The 26,001-nt window shown below is 34.8% G+C and overlaps 1 protein-coding gene across 13 annotated transcripts in view; it reads left to right on the forward strand.

Moving 5' to 3' along the window:
- The window catches only part of CHD9 (chromodomain helicase DNA binding protein 9), a 244,937-nt gene that overhangs the window by 149,554 nt on the left and 69,382 nt on the right, over window positions 1-26,001 (forward strand). For all 13 annotated transcript variants that reach the window (XM_059999872.1, XM_059999876.1, XM_059999878.1 and 10 more), the window contains 11 exons: window positions 155-241; window positions 652-789; window positions 9,859-9,980; window positions 13,130-13,373; window positions 17,250-17,426; window positions 18,788-18,931; window positions 19,028-19,283; window positions 20,379-20,589; window positions 22,268-22,463; window positions 23,721-23,888; window positions 24,581-24,760. In XM_059999872.1, coding sequence (XP_059855855.1) covers window positions 155-241; window positions 652-789; window positions 9,859-9,980; window positions 13,130-13,373; window positions 17,250-17,426; window positions 18,788-18,931; window positions 19,028-19,283; window positions 20,379-20,589; window positions 22,268-22,463; window positions 23,721-23,888; window positions 24,581-24,760 — 1,923 coding nt within the window. The remainder of the gene's footprint in view (window positions 1-154; window positions 242-651; window positions 790-9,858; window positions 9,981-13,129; window positions 13,374-17,249; window positions 17,427-18,787; window positions 18,932-19,027; window positions 19,284-20,378; window positions 20,590-22,267; window positions 22,464-23,720; window positions 23,889-24,580; window positions 24,761-26,001) is intronic.

Genomic DNA, 26,001 nt, shown 5'->3' on the forward strand with positions numbered 1-26,001 from the left:
GAATTAAAATGGAAGGATTCCATTTTTTGGAAATTTAATTAAAATCAAACTTATGTGTTTGTTCTATAGTGAATAGCTAGTAAATTTGTCTTTATTTCACTTTCATCTTTCTACTTCTTCATCATATATCAACTAAGTTACTTTTTAATTTTAGATGGAAGAAGAACCATTTAACCCAGACTACGTTGAAGTAGACAGAGTATTAGAAGTCTCTTTTTGTGAAGATAAAGATACTGGTGAGGTAAGTAAATATTTGATAGAAATATTTTCTAAGTAAGTAAGAAAAACCTAAAGACTTCCAAATATTAAAGCATTACTTTTTTATTTTTTATTTTTATTTATTATTTTTTTTGCGGTACGCGGGCCTCTCACTGTTGGGGCGTCTCCCGTTGCGGAGCACAGGCTCCGGACGCGCAGGCTCAGCGCCCATAGCTCACGGGCCCAGCCGCTCCACGGCATGTGGGATCTTCCCGGACCGGGGCATAAAGCATTACTTTTTTAAAGTTAATGACCTAAAAACACCAAAAAAGTTTCATAAGTTTTTACCAATGTAGGTTAATATATTTAAACTATTTCTGGGGATTCTCAATTTAAACTATTGCTTACTATTCTTTTTCAAAATGGTAAAATGAAAAAAAAATTTTTTTACAGCCTGTTATTTACTACTTAGTAAAGTGGTGCTCATTACCATATGAAGATAGTACTTGGGAACTAAAAGAAGATGTAGATCTTGCAAAAATAGAAGAGTTTGAACAGTTGCAAGCTTCACGGCCTGACACAAGACATTTGGTAAGAACATGCCTTAGCATCATAAAATCTTAGCACTTCTTTATTCAACAGATTTATTTTAATTTTTGAAATTTTAATTTAGTCTGGTATGCAATTAATATTGTATTTTAAAAATTACTACATAATATCTTATATATATTAATTTAACTGTTCCTCCATTAGTGGATACTCCAGTGTTTTGCTCTTATAAACAATGTTACATTGAACATTGAGCCCTTGTAAGATAAATCATAAGTATAATTGTTTGGTCAGAACATATATGCATTCAAAAGTTTGATAAGTATTTCCTTTTAAATTTCCCTCCGGAAAAGTTGCAAATACTTCTACCTCATCTTGAATTTAAAACTTTCCCACTGCTTTTTCTCTCAGGTCATTTATAAAAATGTCAAGAATACCAGTTTCAGCTCTAAGCAGAGTTATGAATTCTCTATCAAAGAAAAATCCTTATTATATCCACCTTTCCTTTGTTTTCTGTAAACCAGTTATTTCTTCATAACTAAATAGTTCTTCTACTTCCATAGTAGCTTTATTTTTAGAAAGACCTTTTGTATAGAATATTGTCAAATGCCTACATAGTGGGGCACAGTCAAAATGGCGGCGTGGGAGGACATGGAGTTTGCGTCTCCCCACAACTAGGGCACCTGCGAGACGCTGGCGGGGGACCTCAACACCCAGGGAGACGGGAGGAACCCCCAAGTGACTGGGTAGGATGTGAGGGATTGTGAGGGGGGAGGAGAAGTGGAAGCCGGACAGGACTGGGGCCCCTGAGGGGTGGCTAGGAGAGGGGAGGGGTTCCCATGCCTGGAGGGACCCTCAGAGGCTTGGAGGATCAGAAGAGTACGCCTAGCGTTTCCCCTTCCCAATCGGGCCCCAGGAATCCTGCTGATCTCTTGGGCTGGTTCCGGCCCTCCAAGGCCCCCTCCAGACAACGTGGGTCCTAGGGATGTAGGAGGGAGGGAGGAGGAGAGGCAGTGGGAGGGACCCTCCAGGACCATGGGATCAGGGGAAGTGCCTTGGGTGTTTCCCCTGCGCTCAGCCACAGTAAGCCTGTTAGGCTTCCCGGTCTGGTCCCCTGCCTTCTGGGGGCCCCCTCTGGCCGTGTGGGTCCTAGGGGCATGGGTGGGGAAGAAGAAGAGAGGCCAACAGGGAGAGCACCACCTGTGATTGGAGGATCAGGGGGAACGTGCCTATTATTTCCTCTGCCTACTCGGGCCCAGGGAGCCTGCTGGGGTCCCAGACCTGGTCCTCCACCCTCCAAGGCCAGAGGCACTCCTGGGCCCCTCCTGCTGTGGTTGAACCTAAGCCTGATCACCCACCATGGCCTTTTCCAGCCCCGTGGGTCCTAAGAATAGGCCCGCCCACCACCTAAACCCTGCCCCTGCCTAAGCCCTGCCCCCCACAGCCAAGGCCTTTTCTGGCTTTTTTTTTCCCCCTGCTGCCCTGCACAGCTTACAGGATCTTGGTTCACAAGCTGGGGGTCAGGCCTGAGCTCCTACAGTGGGAACTCTGAGTCCAAACCACTGGACTAACAGAGAACCTCAGACCCCAGGGAATATTCATTGGAGTGAGATCTCCCAGAGATCCTCATCTTGGCATCAAGACCCAGGTCTACCCAGCAGCCTACGAACTCCAGTGCTGGAATCCTCAGGCCAAACAACCAGTAAGATAGGAAACAATCCCACCCATCAAAAAAAAAAACCAAAAAAAGTGAAATGACAAAAATACATGTCACAGAGGAAGGAGCAAGGTAAAAACCTACAAGACCAAATAAATGAAGAGGAAATAGGCAACCTACCTGAAAAAGAATTCAGAGTAATGATAGTAAAGATAATCCAGAATCTCAGAAATAGAATGGAGGCACGGATTGAGAAAGTACAAGAAATGTCTAACAAAGATCTAGAAGAACTAAAGAACAAACAAACAGAGATGAACAACACGATAACTGAAATGAAAAATACACTAAAAGGAATGAATAACAGAATAACTGAGGCAGAAGAACGAATAAGTGAGCTGGAAGACAGAATGGTGGAAATAACTGCCTAGGAACAGAATCAACAAAAAAGAATGAAAAGAATTGAAGACAATCTCAGAGACCTCTGGGACAACTATAAACCAACATTCAAATTATAGGGGTCCCAGAAGAAGAAGAGAAAAAGAATGGGCCTGAGAAAATATTTGAAGACATTATAGTGGAAAACTTCCCTAATTTGGGAAAGGAAATAGTCACCCAACTCCAGGAAGGGCAGATAGTGCCATACAGGATAAACCCTAGGAGAAACACACCAAGACATATTAATCAAACTAACAAAAATTAAATTCAAACAAAAAATATTAAAAGCAACAAGGGAAAAGCAAAAAATAACATACAAAGGAATGCCCATAAGGTTATCAGCTGATTTTTCAGCACAAACTCTGCAGGCCAGAAGGGAGTGGCAGGAGATTTACTTAAAGTGATGAAAGAGAAAAACCTACAACCAAGATTACTCTACCCAGCAAGGATCTCATTCAGATTCGATGGAGAAATCAAAAGCTTTACAGACAAGCAAAAGCTAAGAGAATTCAGCACCACTAAACCAGCTCTACAACAAATGCTAAAGGAACTTCTCTAGGCGGGAAATATAAGAGAAGAAAAAGACCCACAAAAACAAACCCAAAACAATTAAGAAAATGGTAATAGGAAAATACATATCAATAATAAGCTTGAATGAAAATGGATTAAATGCTCCAACCTAAAGACACAGACTGGCTAAATGGATACAAAAACAAGGCCTCTATGTATGCTGTCTATAAGAGACCCACTTCAGACCTAAGGATACATACAGACTGAAAGTGAAGGGTGGAAAAAGATATTCCATGCAAATGGAAATCAGAAGAAAGCCCGAGTAGCAATACTCATATCAGATAAAATAGACTTTAAGACTGTTACAAGAGATAAGGAAGGACACTATATAATGATCAAGGGATCAATCCAAGAAGAAGACATAACAATTATAAATATATATGCACCCAACACAGGAGCACCTGAATACATAAGGCAAATGCTAACAACCATAAAGAGGGAGATAGGTTGCAACACAGTAATAGGGGGACTTTAACCCCCCACTTACAACAATGGACAGATCATCCAAATAGAAAATAAATAAGGAAACACAAGTGTAAAATGACACAGTAGACCAGATAGATTTAATTGATATTTATAGGGCATTCCACCCGCAAGTGGCAGAATACACTTTCTTCTCAAGTGCACATGGAACATTCTCCAGGATAGATCACATCTTGGGTCACAAATCAAGCCTCAGAAAATTTAAGAAAATTGAAATTGTATCAAGCATCCTTTCTGACCGCAACACTATGAGATTAGAATTCAATTACAGGAAAAAACTGTAAAAAACAAAAATACATGGTGGCTAAACAATGCACTACTAAACAACCAAGAGATCACTGAAGAAATCAAAGAAGAAATTAAAAAATACATGGAAACAAATGACAAGGAAAGCCCTAAATCTATGGGACGCAGCAAAAGCATTTCTAACAGGGAAGTTAATAGTAATTCAGTGTCACCTCAAGAAACCAGAAAAATCTCAAATAAACAGTCTAACCTTACACCTAAAGCAGCTAGATAAAGAAGAAAAAAGAAAACCTAAAGTCAGTAGAAGGAAAGAAATCATAAAGATCAGAGCAGAAATAAATGAAATAGAAATGAAGGAAACAATAGCAAAGATCATTAATACTAGAAGTTGGTTCTTTGAGAAGGTAAACAAAATTGATAAACCTTTAGCCAGACTCATCAAAAAAAAAAAAAAGGGAGAGGACGCAAATCAATAAAATTAGAAATGAAGAAGGAGAAATCACAGCTGACACCACAGAAATACAAAGGATTATAAGAAACTACTACAAACAACTATATGGCAATAAAATGGACAACCACGAAGAAATGGACAAATTCTTGGAAAGGTACAATTTTCCAAGACTGAACCAGGAAGAATTAGAAAATATAAACAGACCTATCACAAGTAATGAAATTGAAACTGGAATTAAAAATCTTCCAACAAACAAAAGCCCAGGACTAGATGGCTTCACAGGTGAATTCTATCAAACATTTAGAGAATAGCTAACACTTACCCTTCTCACACTCTTCCAAAAAATTGCAGAGGGAGGAACACTCCCAAATTCGTTCTACAAGGTCACCATCACCCTGATACTAAAACCAGACAAAGATATCACAAAAAAGAAAATTACAGACCCATATCACTGATGAGCATAGATGCAAAAATCCTGCACAAAATGCTGGCAAACAGAATCCAACAACACATTAAAAGGATCATACACCGTGATCAAGTGGGACTTATCGCAGGAATGCATTGATTCTTCAATATATGCAAACAATCAGTGTGATACACCATATTAACAAATTAAGGAATAAGAACCATATGATCATCTCAATAGATGCAGAAAAAGCTTTTGACAAAATTCAACACCGATTTATGATAAAAACTCTCCAGAAAATGGGCATAGAGGGAACCTATCTCAACGTAATAAAGGCCATATACGAAAAACCCACAACAAACATTATTCTCAATGGTGAAAAACTGAAAGCATTTCCACTAAGATCAGGAACAAGACAAGGATGTCCACTCTCACCACTCTTATCCAACATAGTTTTGGAAGTCCTAGTCACAGCAGTCAGAGAAGAAAAAGAAATAAAAGGAATCCAAATTTGAAAAGAGGTAGTAAAACTGTCACTGTTTGCAGATGACATGATACTATACATAGAACATCCTAAAGATGCTGCCAGAAAGCTACCAGAACTAATCAGTGAATTTGGTAAGCTTGCAGGTTACAAAATTAGTGCATAGAAATGTCTTGTATTCCTATACACTAACAATTGAAAAACAGAAAGAGAAATTAAGGAAACAATCCCATTTACCTTCTCAACAAAAAGAATAAAATACCTAGGAATAAACCTACCAAAGGAAGCAAAAGACTTTTACTCAGAAAACAATAAAACACTGATGAAAGAAATCAAACATGACACAAACAGATGGAGAAATATACCATGTTCTTGAATTGGAAGAATCAACATTGTGAGCATGACTATACTACCCACAGCAATCTACAGATTCAGTGTAATCCCTATCAGACTACCAATGGCATTCTTCACAGAATTAGAACAAAAAATTTTACAATTTGTATGGAAACACAAAAGACCCTGAGAAAGAAAAACAGAGCTGGAGGAATCAGGCTCCCCGACTTCAAACTATACCACAAATCTACAGTAATCAGACAGTATGGTACTGGCACAAAAACAGAAATATAGATCAGTGGTACAGGATACAAAGCCCAGAGGTAAACCCACGCACATATGGTCACCTTATCTTTGACAAAGGAGGCAAAAATATACAATGGAGAAAAGACAGCCTCTTCAGTAAGTGGTGCTGGGAAAACTGGACAGCTACATGTAAAAGAATGAAATTAGAACACTCTCTAACACAATACACAAAAGTAAACTCAAAATGGATTAAAGACCTAAATGTAAGACTGGACACTATCAAACCCTTAGAGGAAAACATAGGAAGAACACTCTTTGACATAAACCACAGCAAGATCTTTTTTGACCCACCTCTTAGAGTAATGAAAATAAAAACAATAAGCAAATGGGACCTAATTAAACGTAAAAGCTTTTGCACAGCAAAGGAAACCATAAACAAGACAAAAAGACAACTCTCGGAATGTGAGAAAATATTTGCAAATGAAGTAATGGACAAAGGATTAATCTCCAAAATATACAAACAGCTTATGGAGCTCAATATCCAGAAACAAACAACCCAATTAACAAATGGGCAGAAGACCTAAATAGACATTTCACCGAAGAAGTCATACACATTGCCAGCAAACACATGAAAAGATGCTCAACATCACTAATCATTATAGAGATGCAAATCAAAACCACAATGAGGTATCACCTCACACCAGTCAGAATGGCCATCATCAAAAAGTCTACAAACAATAAATGCTGGAAAGGGTGTAGAGAAAAGGGATCCCTTTTGCACTGTTAGTGGGAATGTAAATTGATACAGCCACTATGGAGATTCCTTAAAAAACTAAAAGTAGAACTACCATATGACCCAGCAATCCCAATACTGGGCATATACCCTGAGAAAACCATAATTCAAAAAGACACATGTACCCCAATGTTCATTGCTGCACTATTTACAGTAGCCAGGATATGGAAACAATCTAAATGTCCACGACAGATGACTAGATAAAGAAGGTGTGGTACGTATATACAATGGAATATTACTCAGCCATAAAAAAGGAATGAAATTAGGTCTTTGTAGAGATGTGGATGGACCTAGAGCCTGTCATACAGAGTGAAGTAAGCCAGAAAGAGAAAAACAAATATTGTATATTAACACATATATGTGGAATCTCGAAAAATGGCATAGATGAACCTATTTGCAGGGCAAGAATCGAGACGTAGATGTAGAGAACGGACATGTGGACACAGAGGAGCAGAGGAGGGTGGTATGAATTGGGAGCTTAGATTTGACATAAATACACTACCATGTGTACAATAGATGGCTAGTGGGAACCTGCTGTATAGCACAGGGAGCTCAACTCGGTGCTCTGTGACGACCTAGATGGGTAGGATGGGGGGAGGTGGGAGGGCGGTCCAAGAGGGAGGGGATATAGGTATACATATAGCTGATTCACTTCATTGTACAGCAGAAACTAACACAACATCATAAAGCAATTATACTCCAATAAAAAAAAAGGCCTACATAAGTTAAGTACACTGATTTTTTTATTGATACATCTGTCTCTTCCCTGCGCAAAAAAAAAAACTTGAGTCAGTTGTTTTTTCTAGTACAAAGACTGTAGAATTCTGGAAGGCGATGGCAAGTTGTGATATTTTAATAATTATATATTTTTTTATTTTCATGTGAATCCAATTTGGGGAGCCAACCAAAAGAAATTCACTTTAAAGAGACATATTATGATTTTATTAAATTAAATATTTTAGCCAGTTCTCTTTTTTTTTGCGGTATGCGGGCCTCTCACTGTTGCGGCCTCTCCCTTTGTGGAGCACAGGCTGCGGACGCGCAGGCCCAGTGGCCATGGCTCACGGGCCTAGCCACTCCACGGCATGTGGGATCTTCCTGGACTGGGGCACGAACCCGTGTCCCCTGCATAGGCAGGCGGACTCTTAACCACTGTGCCACTAGGGAAGCCCTTGGCCAGTCCTCTTTCAAATATAATTTGGTCATAGAAATTTCTTACTTCACTAAAGAGGGAGTTTATGCATGAAAAGACAAGAACAGATCACTTTTTGATTAGCACCAGAGCTAATGATTAGCTGCCATGAAAAATGTGGAGATGTGATGTAAGAGAAGGAAATGAATGAATTGTTCCATGGAAGAGATCATATTGTTTTTATAACAGTTTTTTTTTCTGGTTGTCTTCTTATTTTCTGGTCTTCTTAGTTTATCTCCCAATAATACCCACCATCTATTACCAAGAACACAGCAGCTCACCTCCATTCCTTTTGACTTCTAAGTACCTTTCCTTGAGCCAGGAAACAAAAGTGTTAATTAACTAATTCAGGGAGGAGTAGTCTAAAGGATATTATGAAAGGGAAAGGTATTCTTTTTGGGGTGGGGACCATGCTTCAGTAGTAACCTGATCTTTAGCCTCATTAAGTAAGCTATTTTTTTAGATCAGTGCTTCTCAGTCAGAGGTGCTTATCAGAATCACTTTTGGAACTTTTAAAAAATTAGAGATTCCTAGTTTCTATATCCTGGCTCCAGAATCAGAATATCTGAGAGTGGACCCCAGGTGTCATTAAAAAGGTGATTTTGAAGCACATGGTGGGAAGAGCCAGTGCCTTAGATATGTAATGTAGTCCTTGGTAAAGGGGACTCAGCCAATAAAATTAATCCCCTCAGTTAATGTAAAATCAACTTGACAACAGTGCTGGTTTATCAAAGTCAAATAATGTAGGAGGTAAGTGATTTTTTTTGCCAGTCTATTATTATTAAATAAAATAACATATAAAACATGTAAAGTATCTTTGATCAAATGAAATTTGTTCCTGGCCTAAACTAAGGAAACAGTGATTGGATTGCTAAAAAGAAAATTATGGAGAATATTAATTAATGTGGAAATTATTTTAAACAATAATTAGAGCAATAGTATATGTTAATTATTTTAAAGTTCATTGGCTACCATTTAAGAAATATTTTTTTTTAGTAAACCCTAAATTTTTCATATTTGGATGCCATTATAAGATAGTATTTTTAAAATGTGTTTATAATTGTTTCTACAATATAGAATACAGTTTTCTGTATATTGATCTTATATCATGCAATGTTAGTAAAATCACTTCTTTATCTTTTTTCTAGATTCCACAGGATTTTCCATGTAGACAAATCATGTCTTCTGTAAATTAAGAAAGTTTTACTTCTTCCTTTCCAATCTTAATGACTTTTATTTCTTGTTCTTGCTTGATTGCTCCTGTTAGAACCTGTAGTACAATGTTGAATGGAAGTGATGACAGTGGACATCCTTGCCTTTTTCTGATCCTAGGGAGAAAGCATTTAGTTCTTCCATTTTCTGCATCTGCTGAGATTATCATATTTTTGTTTTTTAGTCTGTTGATCAACATTGATTAATTTTCAAAGTTAATCCACCTTCCGTACCTGGGAAAAACCACTTGGTCATGCTGTATTACCCTTTTTATATATTTTTAGATTCCATCTGCTAAAATTTTGTTATGAATTTTTCATCTCTGTTCATGTGGGATATTGGTCTCTAGTTTTCCTGTAATGCCATTGTCTGATTTTGGTATCAGTTTCATAGAATGAGTTGGGACGTATGCTTTCCTCTTCAGTTTTCTGGAAGAGTTCGTGTAGAACTTACTTGGTGTTCAGATGTTTGTAAAATTTCATCATAATGTCATATAATGTTATTCTTCTGATTATTTTAAAAGCAATGCTTTTACCATGTATGAGATATAGGGAAGATCAAAAAATCTAAAATACATCATTCATTCTTTGTTTTTCCACAAAGGACCGTCCTCCTTCTAATATTTGGAAAAAAATAGATCAATCCAGGGATTATAAAAATGGCAATCAACTCAGGGAATATCAACTGGAAGGACTCAACTGGCTCTTATTCAACTGGTACAATAGGTATGTAGTATGTATTAATAGAAAAAAATATAATGTGTGTTTTTTTATGTGTTCCAAAATACATTAAGTAAAATTGGTACTGATGTTGCTACATTATTACTGTCATGGAGTGTTCATTATTGAAAATGAAGTTGTGGTTAGCTCAAGAAGATACGTACATTATAATTTAGGATTTTGACTATAGTTGCTTCCTTTTAATGTGTACCAATGAGAATAGAAGAAAGTTGATATGTTAATTCATAATTAAATTTGAAATACCTTTGTTAACATCATCAAACGTCAGCTATGTTACAGAATGTTTTTCAACTTACACTACTGTCTGCCAATAGTTGAATCTAGTTAGTAAAGTATCAGCAGTTCCATCTATAAGAATTAGATAGGTCTGTCATGTACGTCTTCAAGGAAGCAGATTGTCAGCAATTGATAAGGAATAGAATACTAAATATAAGAACCTAGTAATGAATTACCCCCATTTATTATTAATTTTCCAAGTTGTTCAAAATGCTTTTTGGAATATTATCTCACCTTTTTTTAGTGAGATGGAAAATTAATTGCAAAAGAAGTAAAAAATGGTATCTTGATTGAGAAAGAAGTCTGATAGTGTATATAAAAGAGCAAACGAAGGTACTGTTATTAATAATAGCAAAATTTTATGACGTATTCAAAATCATTTTTCTGTGTTTTTACTTGTCACATGATTCTTCTGTTTCACTAAGTAATGGTGAGTCATGAAACTCAATCAGGTGGAGTTAGGATAAACCTGTTATTCCACACAGTGCTCTTTCCCCTGGTTTCTATTTTCTAAATGTTAATCATTTTTCCCAAGAGAATCTTCCTGGTAAAATAGTTAACAAAATTTTATTTTAATTGTCTTTTATCAATACCCTTTCCCAGTTACTTGTTTCAAACTTGTACCACTTTCCTCAAGCACTTTATCACAACCCTATCCCCTTCACTCTCTGTATATGACTGCTTCATAGAGAAGCCTAGGGCCAGTCGGTGAATTCATTCAGGTTCTTGCCTGTCCTCACACCCAAGCCTACAAATGTATCTCCATCCTTAGCCATTCTTACCTCTGTCCTCATATCAGAAGTTAAAAGGTGCCTCCTCAGAACCAAGACTAATGCTACCACCTCAACTCTTGACAGGCATCTAATCCAATCTTTTCAGAACCTCACTTCAATCACTTATTATCCTTCTCTGTTATATCTTCAAACTATCTCTTAAGACTAGTGCCATCCCTTCAGTCTGTGAACAAATTTGGGTTTAACTTATATATAAAAGTGAGGGTAAACCTTCTCTTGGCTCTCTTTTTCCTTCAAGCTACATTGATCCCTCTTTGTAACTTCCTAGGCAAAGGTCTAGGAAGTATAGCCTGCATGAACTCTTCCCATTTTCTCATCTCCAATTCTCCTTAAACCTGTCGTTTGACTTTTGATTCTGTATCATCTCTGAAACTCTTAATTTTCCAATCCACAAGATATTTTTTAGCCCTAATTTGCTGTCTCTGCTGTGTTAGATAGTAGTTGCTAGTCCTTCCTTTTTTAAACTTTTCCCCCATTCTCCCAACAGCTTCCACAGTGTGACTCTCCTAGCTCTCCAGAACCTCTGTAACTATTCCTTTCAATAGTCTTTGCTGGTTCTTCTTCCTTGCCTACCCTTTCAGTGTTGTTGGTTTTTTTCTTTCCCAAAGTTCTGTTTTTTACTTTCTTCTCATATTACATTGTTCTCCGTAAGCCAAACTCTACTCCCCCGTGTCTTCACTTATCAGTAACATCTTTAACTGAGGCCTTGAACTCCAAGCCCATATTTGTTTACTTCTGGCTACCTTAATGTCTATCTCAATGATTCTTTAAACGCAGCATATTCAAAATTAACCTTATTATTTCCTGTTTCTTCCATATCAAACTTATTCAAATATTTTACATCTTGGTTAATAATAACACAACTTATTTAGTCACCCAAACTGAAATCTGACTGCCATCCTACACTCCATATATCGGATTGGTCACTAAGTCCAAATCATTCTAACTTGTAATTAACTTTGGGATCAGTTTTCTCCTCTTGATTCCTCCTACCTTAGTCCAAATGTCCACCCATTCTTTCCTGCATTATTGCGGTACTTTCCCAATTACTGTCCAAACTTAAGTCACTTCACCTTCTAATATTCACAGTGGCACCAGAGTAAATTTCAAGTACAAACCTAATCTCATCAGGTTTCTTTAAAAATGTTCAGTGACTCTCATTCATAATATTGTAGAATGATTTCTAACCTTTATTTGTGACCCCTGCTTATCTTAGTAAGATCCCTTCCCTTTACTCTTCCCTCAAAACCATATTAAATAACTTGTGGCCTCCCAGTTGATCATGTTCTTTACACTTATGCTCCTTTGCTCTGCCCTCTGGCAAAATCCTACTCATTACTGTCCTTCTCTTTGAAGGCAGTCTTATCTTCTCTCATCTCTTCTAGCCAGGGTTAGATGCTTACTCCTCTGAGGTTCCATAATAAACACTGATAATTCTTAACTGGCCATATATCATAATCATCTGTGCAGCTTATTTTAAAAATTACAGTTGCTTTTATCCTACTCCATGCACATTGAATTGGAATGTAAAGGAGAAGGCCATGGGTATCTGTTTCTTAGGCTGTTCCAGTGTATAGCTAGAGTCGAAAACCAGTTCTTTATTTGTGCTTCTGTGATAGCACATTGCATGACTATTTATTTATTTATTCATATGTCTGCTTTTCTAATAGATATAAGCCCCTGGAAGGCAGAGAACATGTTCTATTTCTTTTGTATCCCATCTTCTCATACTATCCGTGAGATACAGAAAGCATTTAATAAATGTTTCCTGAATAAATAACATATTTAGTTTGCCTTGCTCTTGCCATTTCGTTCTTTTAAAAACTCAGGTATCTAACAGGTGGTATCTTTATTTTGGAGCTACAAAAACCTATAGTTGTCCCTTTGCAATATTATAATAAAATTATAATCTTTAGCCAAATCTGCACTTCAGCAACTTCTACGTTATAAATGCAAGTATTTTAACTTGATCACTGGTTATTTTTTTTAATATTTATCTTTTAAAACATTGTAGTATACAGAAAACCCCAAAATCTACATGGGTAATATATTTGTTTATTTCAGACGAAACTGCATTTTAGCAGATGAAATGGGTCTTGGCAAAACCATTCAATCAATTACATTCCTCTACGAAATCCTTCTGACTGGTATAAGAGGACCTTTCCTGATTATTGCTCCACTTTCTACTATTGCAAACTGGGAGAGAGAATTTCGTACGTGGACTGATATTAATGTTGTGGTTTATCATGGGAGCCTGATTAGCAGACAAATGATACAGCAATATGAGATGTACTTCAGGGACTCACAGGTGTGTTATTGGTGATGTTTTTTGTTGTTTGAAAGGTCAGGTTTGCAAAAGATAAGCATTACATATTAATTACTTTCAAATTTATGATAGATTTTAATTGCCTACTTAAATCTTAATCTGATCTCTTTATTCATCATATTTATTTTACAATAAATTTTAGTAGCTGAAGAGAAAAATGACAGAAGTAGCCAAGTTCATGCTCTAGTTCACTGGAAGTATGCTGATTTATACAAATGTACAAATTTGATTGTATACGTAATTTTTCAACTAGAATAATTGTTTTACTAATTGTTTTCAACTACACATTAAATTTATTTTAAAAATAATGTGTCTCTTTGATCATCCTCCAGTTTTTTTCCTCCATTTTAAAATTTACATCTTCAGTGACCACCATGGGTTTGAATGCCCTTTGAGGTGAAACCATAGGTTCTCTTGTGTGTTCAATGAATTTTGATTTTAGACGGTTTTTAAAAATTTGGTTTGTTTTGTATATTGGTACAAGCATACGTCTGTATTTTTCTACCCTTTGGATTGGTTATTTCATTACTCTATTGCTTTGATGGTTTTCTTCTTCCCTATATCCTAGGGGCACATTTTCCATTTTACTTTGGCCAATTACTCTTTAGGAAGGAATACCTATTTTTCTGCTAAATGCACAGATCATAAAATTGAGATGACATTATAAGAAAGAATTCCCTAGCAGAAGGTTAAGACTAGAAAACATGAAGTTCCGAGTTGCAGTTTTGAGTGGTAGTTTGACTCTTCTTAGGTAAAACTTTTATTAAGAAATAAGAAACAAAATTAATTAAAACAACTCACACAAAATTGTACTTTTTCATTGGAAAAGGTTATGACACTCTGCCTCAATATAGCACCTTAATATTTTATTTTCTTTCACTGATTCTTCTGTTTTATAAGGACCATTATAACATATGGCCAGGTCATGGGATATGATACAGGTTAAGGTAAGGTAAAGTGCATAGCCTTCTACTTTTGCCTCCCAATTACAACTGATTTTCTACTTATTTGAGGCTGAATATCAATAAAATTAATTGATATTTTCCTTTAACCTCATTTCCCTTCTATGGTTGAAATAATTAGATTTCTATGAAATTAAGTATGTCTGCAATCAGTTGTACTGAAAATTAATTACCCTTGCACCTTTGGAGCCTATGACATCTTAGTTAAGTTATAGTTTCATTTCCTTCCATAGTGTTTTATTATTCTTAATTGTACATTTATAGAATTTTAGAGCTCTATGATATCATTAAAATCATTTAGTTCAATCTCATTTTTTAAAGGTACGTTAAAATATTGGAAGTTTAAGGATTTTTAACAAGGTTACAGTTTTAATATATGTCTTGTATGAGTTTGGTATAAATGTGAGCCAGAAGCTGAAAGATTCTTGATGTGTTGTAAACTGAATAGTATATATTAAATTATATTTTTATGCTAAATGTTACGCATTCTAGAAGAATATTATGTGAAGGGTTTAAAATTTCAAGAGGTAAAGATGTCTTGTAATGAGCTAAGTAGCTCTATACTTCAAACATAGAAATAATTTTCAGTTAATTCTTTCAAATATATTTTAATATAAATTAAATGAACATTTAACTTCTGCTTTTTCCAAGTTATTAAATAAGCTTGAAATCACATAAGTAGTAAAATTATGTTGTAATTTTCTCAATTGCCTTGGAAAAAGTAACAGATAGTAACACTAATATCCACAGGCATTTATTGAGTATTTACCATGTGCCGGGCATTATGCTAAACAGTTTGCATGTAGTATTTCACTTAATCTTTGTAATATCAAAGATTAATTTATCACCTTGTAAATAGGTGATAATATCATACTTATTTACAAATGAGGAAACCAAGGCAAAAAGAAGTGATGTAGTTTCCCCTAAAATCACAGAGCAAAACTGGGATTAATAAACCCAAATCAGTTAGACTCGAGCCGTTGTTCTTAAACACTGCAATATTACTCTAACTGAATGCATTGTATCCCAGGTTTTTAGAGCTGTGTAAATACCATAGACTTATACTTTATAACTATCAATATTTTAATAATATTCTACTGGAGCTATTGTTCATCTTAATGGCCAGCATATGCAATCAATGTGAATTATTCTAAAATTAGTGTAATTAAGTTGATAGGAATTAAAATCTAAATCAGATCACATGATCCTTCTTAACCATTCATTTCTTCTAATCCCTAATAGTTTATAATTTTCAGTCGCATTTAAACATTCTCTTCACTTGGATTCCAGTACTTTATACTGTCCTATGTCACCACCTATTCCTTCTGAAGCCCTCTTTAACCAATTTCTTCTTGTCTTCCCATATCTAATCTTGGGGGTGACCCAGGGCTCAGTCTTCAGACTTTTTATATGCATACTCATTCCATCAGAGATTTCATTCAGTCACACAACTTAATTACTGTCTGTACTGCTGGAAACTCCTAAATCTATATCACCAACTCTAACCTCTTTCCTAAATTCCAGAGTCATATGCAAATGCCTACTCAATTACTCCACTTGAATATCTAATAGACAATATCTAATCTCAAACATAACATGTCCAAAACCAAAATCCTGCATTTCCTCATTGTAGTCAATGGCAACACCAACTTCTAGTTGAGTGAAAAAGTTTAGTCAAACTTGAATCCTCTCTTTATCTCACTCCACTCCTATCCATTAGTAAATCCTGTTGGTTCTACCTTCCAGTTAAATCCAGAACTGAGCACTTCTCATGACCTCCATTGAAGATCTCTTGCTTGGGTTACTACAGCAGCCTCTTAACTGGTTTCTATGATCCTGTCCTTGGCCTTTGTCAGACTATTTTTACCAGAACAGCCAAGGGATTCTTTTTAAATATATGTCAAATCATGATACTCTTGTCTCAAAACCCTCTTATAGCTTCTTGCTCACAGTAAGAGCCAGAGTCCTTACCACAGCTTTTAAGGCCGTATATAGCCTCATCCCCTCCATTCTCACTGGATTTCAATCACTCTGGGTTTCTTGCTATTATTTGAATACTGCCAAAGGTACTCCCACATTACAGCATTCACACTCTCTATTTCTACCAAGAATTCTTTCTCTTGCAGATCTCTAGATACTAACGTGGCTTCCTCCCTCATCTTCAGGACTTTGCTCAAATGTCACTTCTTAATGATGGCCTCCCAGTCACTCTAAATAAAATGGGAATGGTCACCTCCAACCCCATACTTCCTACTCCCCATCCCTGTTTTATTTTAGTCTATGACTTCTGTTACTTTCTTAGTTTTTTTTTTAAATTTTTGGTGAGTTTTTTCTTTGTTTTTCTTAGTGGCTATGTCCTATATTTGAGTCATTGGAATGTAAGTTCCACTTGGATAATTATTTTTGTCTGTCTTGTTTACTACTATATCTCCAACAACTAGATGAGAGACACTCAATAAATACTTGCTGCATAAATGACATAAGTGGCCAATTTTTATATTAACTACTTATCTGCCATTATATGTGTGGAGTCACGGATATAAGTAATAAGCATTAATACTGAAATTTCATTGGCTAGATTTTATAATAACCATTTCTTTTTTGACTTAACATTGTTATTACAACTCTTAAAAATTATAAAATGTTTTATCAAGGAATACTTATTTGGATATAGTTATTAATTGTATAATTTTTAACATTCTTGAAGACAGCAATCTAATACAGTTTTAATGCTAAAGTTCCTCATTTTAAGGGAGTGTCTGTGCATACATAAAAGTTCCAGTGGAAAATGTTTTATAGCAGATGTCATTAAATGATTTTTATGCTGCTTGACAGGAATTAAAAATTATGATCAAGACATTCTAGCAAATTATTGTATTTGGTAATAAATTTCTAGGGGCGAATCATTCGAGGAGCTTACAGATTCCAAGCCATCATCACCACTTTTGAAATGATTCTTGGAGGCTGTGGAGAGCTTAATGCAATTGAATGGCGATGTGTGATTATTGATGAAGCACATAGGTTAAAAAATAAAAATTGTAAACTTCTAGAAGGTCTGAAACTCATGAATCTGGTAAGTAACTTAATGTCATTTTTATGACTTCTGTTTCTTAGCTACATAGTAAAAAGAGCTAATGCCAAAAACTTATTCCTTTTTTAATTTTAAAATAACAGATTTCTGATTTCTATCTGTGATAATTAAGATTATTTTGCTTTAATTAATTAGTAAGGGGGAAAGAATCTCATCTGTTCTCTAAGACTTAAATTTTTTAGTTCTTTCCTCCAAAAAGCTTTAGTAATTAACTGCTGGAATTAAAAAAAAGAGAGAGAGAAACCTCTGTAGAGTGTCCTATTGAAAGAAATAAAACTACAAGTTTTAAGGCAGAAATTCCTCAATAAAAAGCCCTTTCACCAAAGTTATATTATTCAGATCATTTATGATAGAGGGATAAAGTTTCTACACAATTCTACATACTTAGCATATATTTATTATAATTAATGGGATTTTTGAAAGTCATTAGTGTGTTTGCTTTAAAATCAAAGCATTTTGTGTTTTTTAATATTTTGATTTAATTAACATCACATAATTAGTACATGAGCACTTGAACAAATGACTCAAAGATATAAGGACTACATACAGTAAAACACTAAAGTGCTCCTTCTTACTCTTCATCCACGCCCACCCGTTCTCTTCCCCTCCTTACTCCAATATTTGCAGATTGGTATATATCTGTCTAGACTGTTTCCTAATATTAAATACTTATGCAGACATACAGATACATATACAAATATTCAGGTTAGGAATTTAGAGGTACTGTCAAATCAAATTTCAAATACTTTGTGCTATTATCATTAAAAATATTTTATTTCCTGTTGTTACTATTATGTTTAATTTGTAATGCAATTCTAGTTTGGAAGTATATTCCAATCAGCCCTTCACATTGTTGGTTTGTAGTTTTAATGATTTAAGAATTTGTTCGTGTGTAAGAAGTCAAGTGATGATCTGCCAAATTATAAAGAATGAGCGCTGTTCTCTATACAAATTACCATACCAAGAATGGTTGAGTAACCCCCAAAATGCCCTCTTTGTTCTTTAAAATGTCTGTTTCCTTGAAAAAAAAACCTAAAATATGCTTCTTAATTATTTAGAATTTTTCTTTCAAAAGCAATAGGTAAGAATTAATAGCAGACAAAGTAAACTATTATGAGAATGATACAGAGTTTTTAAAAAGTGATTGAGAAAGTAAATTAATGATGATGTATGGGTAGAGATGTATTGGGTTGACTCTTGAAAATTATGGTCGGAAAAAGATTTGCTTTTCAAACACTGAAACATTTGATAACCTATGTCAGCTTTCGTATAATTTTAGTACTGTGGTGTTTGACATGAACACTTAGTACATGTTATTGACATGTTATTCTTGTTTTATATAGGAGCACAAGGTGCTTTTGACTGGCACACCTCTCCAAAATACAGTTGAAGAACTATTCAGTCTTCTTCACTTTCTGGAACCCTTAAGGTTTCCTTCTGAATCAACGTTCATGCAAGAATTTGGGGATCTGAAAACAGAGGAACAGGTATCCTATTGGTCTTTGTAAATAAGCACATCAAATCTCTTCTCATTGTACTTATGTATATGTATGCTACATATATTTTCATCATTTTTTATGCAGGTGCAGAAACTTCAGGCTATCTTGAAACCAATGATGTTGAGACGATTGAAAGAAGACGTGGAAAAGAAGTTGGCACCTAAGGAAGAAACCATCATTGAAGTGGAACTTACTAACATTCAGAAGAAATACTACCGGGCTATTCTGGAGAAGAACTTTTCGTTTTTATCCAAAGGAGCAGGGCAGACTAATGTACCCAACTTGGTCAATACCATGATGGAGCTCAGGAAGTGCTGTAATCACCCATATCTTATCAAAGGTAGCTTAAGAGGATTGCAAACAAATTCTCTTCTTTCAACAAATACTCATGAAAAAATAACACACCACCACTACAGCTGTAGTGGCTGTTATAAAGAGAGGCGGTGATCCTATAACTCTCCACCCTGGTGTTCTGAGGGATTACAAGTGTTCTGGAGTTAGGGGCAGTGTGAGCTACTTCATTACAGTGTCCCATGTTAGCATCACCAGATTACAAAAGCAGGAGTTGTGTTCAGTCTAACGTGGGCTGTAATTCTTCCTCCAGTTTAATCCTCCTTATGGACAAAGACAGCAAAGCCTGTCTTTGAACCTCCGAATTTACATATTTCTTCCTGGTTTCTTTTCAGTCTGGATACCCTAGTTATTGTCTCTCAATTTTTGTGTTCTAGTAACATTACTTTTTAAGGTCTTGTCAGCTTCTCTGCTAATAGTCTCTCTGTACAACATTTGGGTATTTTCACTTATTCCTGGGAGTATACTCTTAACTTTATCCAAGACAAGCCATTTCTTAGACTAGTAACTAACTCACTTGCAATCCTGGTACTCCTATAGCTAGACAGGCTGAAGGAAAGCAGAGAGCCTCTAATGTTAATCTAGACTCTGGAAGAAGTATGGTCAAAGACCTGTAACTTGACTTCCCCTTTAATTTTTCTTGTCTGTTTGCTTTGATGGCAAGCAAGATGCCCATCCAGATTAAGTATGATCACCTTTCAGTCATGATCACTGTTATATTGGTGTTTAAATACTAGATGTTTATTTAAAAATATGTGTTTACTCACCTAAGTTAGAACCACATTTTCATTAATACTTTTCCTAATAGCATTCATTAAACATTTAGCAAACATAAAATTTATATAAGACATTATGCCCAGTGTCTTGGGAGATAAAAAATGCTTAAGACACTGTCCATATCCTCAATTACAGGCTGGTGTTGGTGGGGATTTAGCCACAAACATAAATAATTCTAATAAAAGCAGTGTACCTACCATTAGAAAATTTTAATGTTACAGAAGCACAGAGGAGCACTATTTAAAAAGAAAGTAGTTGGGAGTCATCTGCATTTGTGCACTGATGCTGTCTTACATTTCTTTGACAGGTGCTGAGGAGAAAATACTTGGAGAATTTAGAGATACATATAATCCAGCTGCTTCTGATTTTCATCTTCAAGCAATGATCCAGTCTGCTGGTAAATTGGTCCTTATTGATAAATTGCTTCCTAAAATGAAAGCAGGAGGTCATAAAGTGCTCATCTTCTCTCAGATGGTACGCTGCCTTGATATCCTGGAGGACTATCTTATACATAAAAGGTAAGGCATATAATTCACCACTGAATTATGCTAAGTATATGTTGTTAAGTTTATTACAGCACTGTACTGTAACCCAACTTTAGTCACATCTTCCTCTTTATCTAGGTAAGAATCCATTTAAATCTCTGCATAAAGATTGTTTAAGATTATGTGTCAGGTGTTTTCCTAACCTATATATGTTGCAGTAGTAAACAGGGCTAAGGAGACTGATTAAGAAAATTTTGCAAATTGACAGGTATTTGTTGACCTACAAATAGGTTTTTTAGTATACATTTTATTTGATTTTTTTAGCCTTGCAGTAGCAACATTTTAAATGGATTTATAACTATCTTCAAAATTAAAATGATTCAAGATCCTTTTCAGATCTTTTTCATTGTTAAAATTAGAACCTGAACTTGCTGCACTTTAACTTATTGTACACTATATAATACTTGCTCATGTTTTAATTTTTTCTGATGTGTTTAATGTAGGTTTTTTGTTTTGGTTTGGTTTTTTGGTGCATGACAGTAAGATAGTCTTAAATAATGTCTAATCGGTATTTGGATAAATAGAATATTTATCATAAGATATTTATCAGAGCACTTTGTGGGCCAATTAGAAATCAGCACATTAATGCAAGAGAGAATCTGAAGATTCAGCTGTAATTGTAGTTTACTATATTTTGAACCTTATTAATAAGTAAAAGATCTGTCTATACTACTTTATATTATCAGAGATTTTGTAGTTCATTTTTATTTTTCATTTTGTTTTTAGTTCTACTTTTAGTGTCAGTGTTCCTTTCATTTAGTCTTATTCCAAAATGTGTATTATTCTCAGTTTTATACCACGTAAGTAGATTAAATTGCAGTATTCCTAAAATAGCCATTCTTGCATTTTCTTGATGTCTTTACACGAAGAACTTTGTAAGCTAAAGATAAATTTGACTTATGAATTTCATGGAAAACCTCAAATTTCTTTAATGTCAAAAGTAATGTCAAAAGTAACATTATTAGAAGTCACACCCCTGTTTCACAGGTACTAGAGATAACAGTGGAGCTGCTGCTGAGACTCTAGTAAATTATAGGTGGAAAGAAGTGTCTTGAACCAGTGTCTTGAAGAGGTGTGGCAAGTGTCATGTGTATTCCTCTTCTAGTTCCTAAATTTTTATGTATTTTATTTTTATTGATGTTAAATGAGGAAGAATACAAGAAGTTAAAATTCAATTGCTTGGCAGTGATGACTATAAAGGATTAGCATTATAGTTTGCCCTTAATAAATTATAGTTTACAAGCAAGTATATCAGTTGAGAGAATAGTATATCAGTTGAGAGAATAGTATATCAGTTGAGAGAAATGTTTTTAAGCTTCTTATATCGAGTTTTATGAAAGTCTTTACTTCTTGCCAAAAAGAAAAAATCATTTGTTACAATGAGATCAATAAAGTATATTAATTATAAAGGTATTTTACCTATACATCCAGGAATGCAGAGATTTTGTAACTTTGTGTTACTTTGTGTTTCTTACTTAGCACCAACACTGAGAAGAATAAAACCATAGAAACTAGTTGGGGTAATATCACTTCTTAATTTTGTAGAAAACATAATGTTGCTGGAAAACAGATATGTGTCTGTCACATTTGATAGAATGCCTTCATTTTCATTATACTCATCTATCTAAATTTATTGCATTTCATTTGATAGATATTTATATGAGCGAATTGATGGAAGAGTCAGAGGGAATCTTCGACAAGCTGCTATAGATCGATTTAGTAAACCTGATTCAGATCGATTTGTCTTTCTTCTGTGTACCCGAGCTGGTGGTTTGGGCATCAACTTAACTGCAGCTGATACATGTATAATTTTTGATTCTGATTGGAATCCTCAAAACGACCTTCAGGTAAACAGATTCCTTGGCTAAGAGAATTTTTTTTTTAATTCCCATAGCTATCTTTGATAATCCACCTGTTTTATTTTTATACGGACAAACTAACATGTATGTTTCCCTAAGAAATATCTATGCCAAATAAAATAGGTGAAATTATTTTTATTTTAATTTAATGACAATAAAATAAAAAATACTTGTTTAGGTTACGTATCATACTTCTAAAAAAGGTTTACCTACTCAAGTACAGTATTGTTCAAAGTATATCATGTAAATTTGAGAAAAGCCTACACTTTAAGAATAACTTACTTTACTTCCTTAAAAATAAGTACTTGCTTATCCTGATATCATCTTCTTAATCATTACATAATAGAGTATGCATGGAATTGAGACATATTGCCTTTTTATGAAATTCTGTAGAAAATTAATGTACACATATAAATTAAGACTACTTGAACTTCGTTGGAACATAGGAATATTAATTAGTGATTAGAGTGAGTCAAAGTTTACAGAAAATGTGTTTCTAGGAAGGATATGAGAAGAGAACAAAGTATTGGAGAAATTCTTCTTTTATTGTTCATGATAGTCTCAGTAGTACTGTAATTGATATTATTCTTGAGAATATACCTGGCTTAATAAAAGATAATGTTTTAACCTCTCATGTGTATAATCTAGTTCAAAATTTATCAGACAAATTTTAAGTTTAGGAACCCAAGATAAAATGTGAAGCTCTTATGTAATCTCTGATGTCTCTACTTCCAACATGTCTGCATATTAGATAATTAGTTCTTCCTTTGTTTAAATAAAATTTAGGCCTCCAGAGTTGTTCACCTTAGGTTTTTACTCCCCTCAGAATTACCCAGCTTAACTAAAATATATTGAAAAGATTGTTGATAATGTAGTAGAAAAAAAATTAGAAATTTAGGGTTAGATTTTAAGTTTAAAGCCAGAGGCTAAAAAAAGTCTGTTCACAGAGTTTATGTTCCTGTCTAGAATTATGCTGATGACACCCTCTTTAAAAAATAGTATTTCTTCATGGATTTATAGTCTCTGAAATATGTTTAAATTTTAATTTATTTCTGATTGTGGAATCATGTCTCATTTTAATAAGTTCTACCTTCATTTCCAGAGAAAGGTTATATGCAATTCAACAGCAAGAGTGTCTAAAAATTCTTGCACATACTTTTATATTCCATCAAGATAGTTTAATGCGTAATGCCTTTTGTGCTATTTTATAAATTAATTTAACCTATAATTTCTCATTTTTTATAGGCCCAAGCTCGTTGCCACAGAATCGGTCAGAATAAAGCAGTTAAAGTCTACCGACTAGTAACTCGTAACTCATATGAAAGAGAGATGTTTGACCGAGCCAGTCTGAAACTGGGTCTAGATAAGGCTGTATTACAGAGCATGAGTGGAAGAGAAAGTAATGTTGGTGGTGTATGTATATTTTCTTCTTCACCTAGAGTTTTTCTGTTTTTGTTCACATTTAGTTTAAACCTCAGATAGCATATTATTTAATTTTGATCCATACTAAGCAGTAGATAGATACTTTTATGTAAGGAGGAATGTCAGAGTAGAGCTACATTTAGTTAGTACTTTTTGAAACTGTTCTGTCTATATAATGTCAATGCTTGTAAATTCTAAGATTGTGTTTTCAAATAGAAATTCTTCCTTGCAGGACATTTGTATCATGGCACAGCAAAGTAGAATTTGTGTTTTTCTGCATTTTTTCTATAAACAGTTTTTCAAATTGTTTTTTTAGGGCCAAACTATTAACATTGGCTTTCTCTTGCTATAAATGATGTTTTTGGCATTTTTTCCCCTCAAAATCTTATTTATATCTTGTGCTTATAACAACTCTCGAATCCTAGTACTAAAAAGAACCTTGAGAGGTTACCTGCCCCAGAGGTTTTGTTTTAACTGGAGTTACTTTAGGCAAATGGCAAATCGTACTTTAAAGATAGTAAAGAGTCAACAACCTCAATATGTTCTTTTAGAGAATTCTCTCAGGTACATCCCAAGCCCCAAATGCAATTTAAACATGACTTCTGTGTTCTTTAACATTCTTTAGGGATACTTTCTCATTTTATGAACTTGAAAAAACTATTACCAAAATTTTGTCTCTTTAGATTCAACAGCTTTCCAAAAAGGAAATAGAAGATCTGCTTCGAAGAGGTGCTTATGGTGCCATTATGGAAGAAGAAGATGAAGGCTCTAAATTCTGTGAAGAAGATATTGATCAGATTTTACTACGTCGTACAAAAACCATTACAATTGAATCAGAAGGACGTGGGTCAACATTTGCCAAGGTAACAGTGAGTGATATTTTATAAAAAAAAAAACAAAAAAAAACCCTGTAATGTTCTCTCGTAAAAAAAATTTAACTGTCTCTTACTCTACTAATTATTTGAGGAGCATCTACTTAATGTTTAAATAAACTGAATTACTCAAAAGAAGTAGGTAATATATTCTTTTCCTTCATTTATTTCTGATCTCTCACATCAAATTTCACATGTACTCTTCTGATGCTAGTGAAATGGAGTAGGAGTAATAACTAGAAATGGTTCTAAGTATTAATCAGAGTAGAACATTTGAAGTCAAATTTAGAAATCAAAGAACATATATGCCAGACTTCCCTGGGGGTGCAGTGGTTAAGAATCTGCCTGCCAATGCAAGTGACATGGGTTCGAGCCCTGTCTCGGGAAGATCCCACATGCTGCGGAGGAACTAAGCCCATTGCACCACAACTACTGAGCCCACGTGCCACAACTACTGAAGCCCATGTGCCTAGAGTCTGTGCCCCACAACAAGAGAAGCCACAGCAATGAGAAGCCCGTGCGCCACAACAAAGAGTAGCCCCCGCTCAGCACAACTAGAGAAAGCCGAGGCACAGCAACAAAGACCCAACACAGTCAAAAATAAATAAATAAATATTTTAAAAAAGAACATATATGCCAAAGTCAGAGCAAAATATAAGTAATATAATGTAGGAGGTTAAATCATCTTACATTAACTTATAATAATTTAAAGTACTTCAAGGAAAGTATTTCTAATCTAATTTTAAATATTTAAATCAAGTTTGGGGAGGATAAAATGAAATTTTTGTCTTGAAAAGAAATATTAATAATTGTATCACCCCTATTTGGGGAAAACATTTTAAAAGTTTACTAACTGCCTGTATGTTCTTCCCCCCAACCCCCAATAGAGACATGGTAAACCTATATCTTGCATTCATCTGAAGAGTTTTTTTTATTGCAGTATTCTGTCCCACCTGCACTGATTCATACAGGTTTTCTCCTTTCCACTTTACTTCCTTTCTACATTTTCTTCATTCATCCCCTCTCCACTTCCAACCCAGAAGTCTTTCTTCATCTTTATGGAGAGCACTGTAGTATAGAGCAGGTAGTCCAGGTGCTACACCAAAAGTAATGATACCAATCTTAATATGAAATTTTTTTCTCGCATTCATTCAGGAAAGTAATGTAATCTTGTGTTAGGTACTTTACTAAGTGTTGGGAACACTAAAATGAAAGGATTCTAGTCGCTGAAA

This window comes from Delphinus delphis, chromosome 20 (genome assembly GCF_949987515.2).
Source record: "Delphinus delphis chromosome 20, mDelDel1.2, whole genome shotgun sequence".
Classification (NCBI taxonomy): Eukaryota; Metazoa; Chordata; class Mammalia; order Artiodactyla; family Delphinidae; genus Delphinus; species Delphinus delphis.